This window comes from Miniopterus schreibersii (assembly GCF_964146895.1).
Source record: "Miniopterus schreibersii genome assembly, chromosome: 15".
Classification (NCBI taxonomy): Eukaryota; Metazoa; Chordata; class Mammalia; order Chiroptera; family Miniopteridae; genus Miniopterus; species Miniopterus schreibersii.
In genome coordinates this window covers 31,751,118-31,755,409 of record NC_138115.1, presented here as the reverse complement: position 1 = coordinate 31,755,409, position 4,292 = coordinate 31,751,118, and the positions used below count along the sequence as shown (strand labels likewise).

The 4,292-nt window shown below is 55.5% G+C and overlaps 1 protein-coding gene across 1 annotated transcript; it reads left to right on the top strand.

Annotated features, from left to right (window-relative positions):
- The first annotated feature begins 2,216 nt into the window (after positions 1 to 2,216).
- On the top strand, positions 2,217 to 4,026 carry NUDT16 (nudix hydrolase 16). Its single transcript, XM_081159462.1, has 3 exons — positions 2,217 to 2,402; positions 2,495 to 2,764; positions 3,514 to 4,026. Exons 1-3 carry the CDS (start codon positions 2,265 to 2,267, stop codon positions 3,673 to 3,675), a joined length of 570 nt encoding a protein of 189 aa, XP_081015588.1. The 5' UTR covers positions 2,217 to 2,264; the 3' UTR covers positions 3,676 to 4,026.
- Positions 4,027 to 4,292: the final 266 nt, after the last annotated feature.

The window sequence follows — 4,292 nt, the reverse complement described above, 5'->3', positions numbered from 1 at the left end:
ACACCGTGAAGTGATGAGTGTTTATTGTTAAGTCACAGCGTTTTTCAATACGTCTCAGCAATAGATCACCAATACAGGAGGCAAAGCTCAGATCCCAGTTGTGGAGTTCGCTCTGCTGTATCCTGTGAAAGTATCTAAAGGCACAGCTTTTAGCTGGATCATGAAACTGTGTGGAGTGCAGGGTGAGACTGTAGGCAGGGCAGGAAGGCCGTTGGGTGGTATAGTCCAGGTGAGGACACCTGACATGTGATGGTCAGGGCATTGAGAGTGGAGACAAGGAGAGGGAACTGAGAGGAGCAAAGACCGACTGGGTTGGGGTGAACAAACCATCTCCCAGGACTGCTAGGTTTCCAGCATGGGTGGGGTGGGCCATGTGGAGAGCTGGGGAAACAGAAGGAGATGCAGATGGCTGGGGTGGGGGGCTGGAGAAATACTGAGCTAATTCCTGGGTGTGTTGGAATTGAGGCGCTTGTAGGGTATTTAGGTGAAGAGGTCCAGGCATGCCGCTGGAGGTATCTGAAAAGTTCTGTCAGAGTGAGATAGATCCACTTAACGAGCTCCATACCACACAGCTGAGGATATTCTTGATGCTGGACCTATACCCAACCAAGAACAGGGCTGGCTTCTATAAATGCCACCTCCTTTAAGGGTGCTGATTGTGACTTCAGGTGCGTGAATGCCTAAAAAATACTAAGCATCTATCCCTTTCAGTAAGTCCTTTTGGATACACCCCAACTGGCTGTAGCTGGCAGCTCTGGTGCTGGTGGCGCCTTCCCCACTTCAAAATCAGCGGTTTTTAACTTTTGGGCTCTGCATTTGAAAGACCTAGAAAATTTTAGAAGTGGAATGATTTTAAATTTCCTGGCAGATGGTAGACATTGGTCATAGTCTTCTTTCTTCCTAAAAAGTGAGACCAGACCCTAACCTGTCCCCCTCCTGGACCAAAAGGGATTGTGTCTGTAGAAAGGGTTTGATGAAATGCAAAGCTTTATTCAAATGTAAATTATAACCTTTACCTTTAACTTCAGGAGAAGATCTCTTTAACACTTACTATAGAAACCCATCAGACTATATAAAAGTAAAGAGAATAATATAATAAGCCCTTGTTATGAAACCACCACTCAGCTTCAAAAATGATCAATTCTCGGCCAACCTTATTTTATTTATGCTCTCACCTATTCCCCCACTGGATTATTTTTATCATAGCATTCATAAATATTTCAGCATGTATCTCTAAAAGAGAGTCTTTTTCTTTGTTGAATTGTAAGATTTTTATTCTGCTATGTGCTTAAAACTTAAACCATGAAACTCAATTATAAAGGTATTTAAACCATAATATCGAGATCTTAAGGTAGCAAGAAATTTTTTAATTTTTATTATTTGTTTTAAATAACCTTTTTAAAAAAATGTTTTTATTTTTAGAGAGAGGAAGGGAGAGAGAGAGAGAGAAACACGGATGACGGGTCGGCCGCCTCCTGGGGATGGAGCCCGCAGCCCCCGGCCGTGCGCTGGAGGGTCCTGGGTTCCATCCCCCGGGGCGCGCATCCAGGTTGCGGGTTCCATCTGCAGTCGGGGCAGAGGCCGTGGACGGATGTTTCCCTCTCACATCTCTCTAGAATCAATAAAAACATATCCTACGGTGCGGATTAAAAAAAAAAAAACCCACCATCCCATCAGACCAGAGGCTCTGACCTCAGCCCAGCACGACTCTGCCCCGGCGTTGAGCGAGCCCGCGGTCCTCCGGCCCCAGCCGGGCTGCCGCCGCACCAGCCCCGCTCGCCGCCTCCGCGCCCGCAGTCAGGGCCGCGCCCCCGACGCAGCCCCGCCCCGCCCCGCTCCCGTCTCACCCCCCGCAGCCCGGCGCTCGCTGCACCGTCCGCCACACCAGGCGCGGTTCCCCGAACGCTCCCCGCGCTCCTCGGGCTCCCGGGACTCGCCCCGAATGAAATCCCGCGCGGGCTCCGAGCCCTCACGTGCGCCCCGCCCTCCACGCCCCTCGGGAAGAACTACGGGCGCCCGGCCCGCAGGTAAACACAACTCACCCGCCCCCCGCCCCGGGCCCAATCCGGGGGCAGGTGTTTCAGCCCCCGTGTCCCACTGCCAAGAATTTCACCCAAGCCCTGCCCTGATTGGCTGCCATCCAGCAGTCACCGCCCCTGAGCCCTGCAGCGATTGGTCCTGGCAGCCCCGCCCAGGCTTGGATTGGCCGCGGTTGAGCCCGCTCCCGTGGGCCTTCGGGGCCGGTGCGGAGAGAGCGTTGGGCCATGGCCCGGGTCCGCAGGCTGGAGCTGGAGGAGGCGCTGGCGCTGGGGCCCAACTGGCGGCACGCGTGCCACGCTCTGCTCTACGCGCCCGACCCCGGGCTGCTCTTCCGCCGCATCCCGCTGCGTTACGCTGTCCTGGTGAGGAGGGGCCGCCGCCCGGCCCCGCCACCTCCCTGCCGGGCCGGCCCCCGGCGCCCGGGCAAGTCATTCCCCGCTTCCCTCTCCCGCAGATGCAGATGCGCTTTGACGGACGTTTGGGCTTCCCCGGCGGTTTCGTGAATTTGCGGGATGGCAGCCTGGAGGATGGGCTGAACCGCGAGCTGAGCGAGGAGCTGGGCGAGGCTGCGGCCGCCTTCCGCGTGGAGCGCGCCGACTACCGCAGCTCGCACGCGTCCTCCAGCCCGCAGGTCGTGGCCCATTTCTATGCGAAGCCTCTGACCCTGGAGCAGCTGACTGCGGTGGAGAGAGGCGCCCCGCACGCCCCGGACCACGGGCTGGAGGTGGGGCCCGCCCGGAACCCGCGCCCCGTGCCCTCCCCCCGCCGCCGGGGGCCTCTCCCTCAGGTGGCCGGTGCACCCGAAGCCTGGTCACCTTTCACCGGGGTGACCAGCCACAGCCCACTGGGCCCCTGTGAAGGTCTCCCTCTGCCCCCTTCACGGGCCTCTGCAGCTGACTTTCTAAAACACACCCAGACGAGCCTCTCTCCCGCTCCCAGTTTATAATGGCCAGGCTTTTCTTGGATACAAGATGTGGCCTGATACTTTTGGGGGAAACCTTGGCACTTAGGCTAGGGGAGCACAGGGACAGATGGTGCATGGAGACGGTTCTCAAACTTTGGCAGTTATCAGAATCATCCGAGAGGCCTATTAAAGCAGTGCTTACTGGCCCCACTCCCAGAACTGCTGGTTCAGTGGGGGAGGGAGGGGAAAACCGGAGAATCTGTATTTTTCAGAAGTTCCTAAATGGTGCTGATGGGGCTGGTCTGAGTACCACGTTTTGAGAACTACTGATGTAGGGCCAAGCAGGCATCCTGGAGGCAGCAGCCACTAACGGGTTAGTGGTGTGGGAAGGATTCACCTTTGTGGAGCTGGATAGCATGACTTGGGTCACTTGTCCGCAGAGAGCTTTACTGAGATATGAGTCCTCAGACCTGGTTCTGCCCGACTGAGAGGGGTGAGGCGTGTGCTCTAGAAAGACTGGCTGGGATGAACTACCTGGCTTCCCAGCGTCTCCTGTCCTCCTTTCACAGGTGCTGGGCCTGGTGCGGGTGCCCCTGTATACGCTGCGGGATGGTGTGGGAGGCCTGCCTGCCTTCCTGGAGAATACCTTTATTGGAACTGCACGGGAGCAGCTGCTGGAGGCCCTCCGGGACTTGGGATTGCTGGAATCTGACTCTGTTTTCAAGCTTTAAGATCTCAGCTCTGAAACAGACTGAGGGAATCTCAGAGGGAAGGCGGGGGTGGGGGAGTGAGTGGGGAGAGATTAACCAAAGAACTTACATGCTTATATGCATAACCTATGGACACAGAAATTGGTCTGGGGAAGACCTGGGGGTGGGGTGGATGTGGGGTGGAGGCGATCAACGGGGCGGAAAAAGGGGACATGTGTAACACTTTCAACAATAAAGATAAATTAAAAAAAAAAAAGATCTCAGCGCTGAGATCAGGACCTTTGTACTTGGGAGGGAGGAGAAAGGAAATGTTTTCTTTTCTGGGCCTGGGACTGATAGGTAACAGATTAAAAGGAGAAGTATGTGTAATATTTTATGAGCAGAGGACCCCCAGCAACTCATGGCATTAGGGGCAAAAATCTGCATCCCATCCCCGGGGCCCGGCAAATTCTCAGCCTGTCTCCTTCCTGTACATTTGCACACACACAGCCTGGCAGCCTCCAGACATGTGAATGTGAAATCTGTGCCGCCACACAGGCTGATGCCTCCCTGACCCCCAAAGTTTAGTTTAACCAGGAAGTGGCATGTGTGGGGCCTCAGTCGTCACCATCCCGTCCTCTTGCTAGGGGGGAGCTCCT

What these genes read in the sequence shown, in the direction of transcription:
- NUDT16 (XM_081159462.1), top strand. Translation starts at nt 2,265, where the DNA reads ATGGCCCGGGTCCGCAGGCTGGAGCTGGAGGAGGCGCTGGCGCTGGGG. An exon ending in CGCTGCGTTACGCTGTCCTG is followed by an intron (nt 2,403 to 2,494) that starts GTGAGGAGGGGC and finishes CCTCTCCCGCAG; the next exon opens with ATGCAGATGCGCTTTGACGG. An exon ending in CCCCGGACCACGGGCTGGAG is followed by an intron (nt 2,765 to 3,513) that starts GTGGGGCCCGCC and finishes CTCCTTTCACAG; the next exon opens with GTGCTGGGCCTGGTGCGGGT.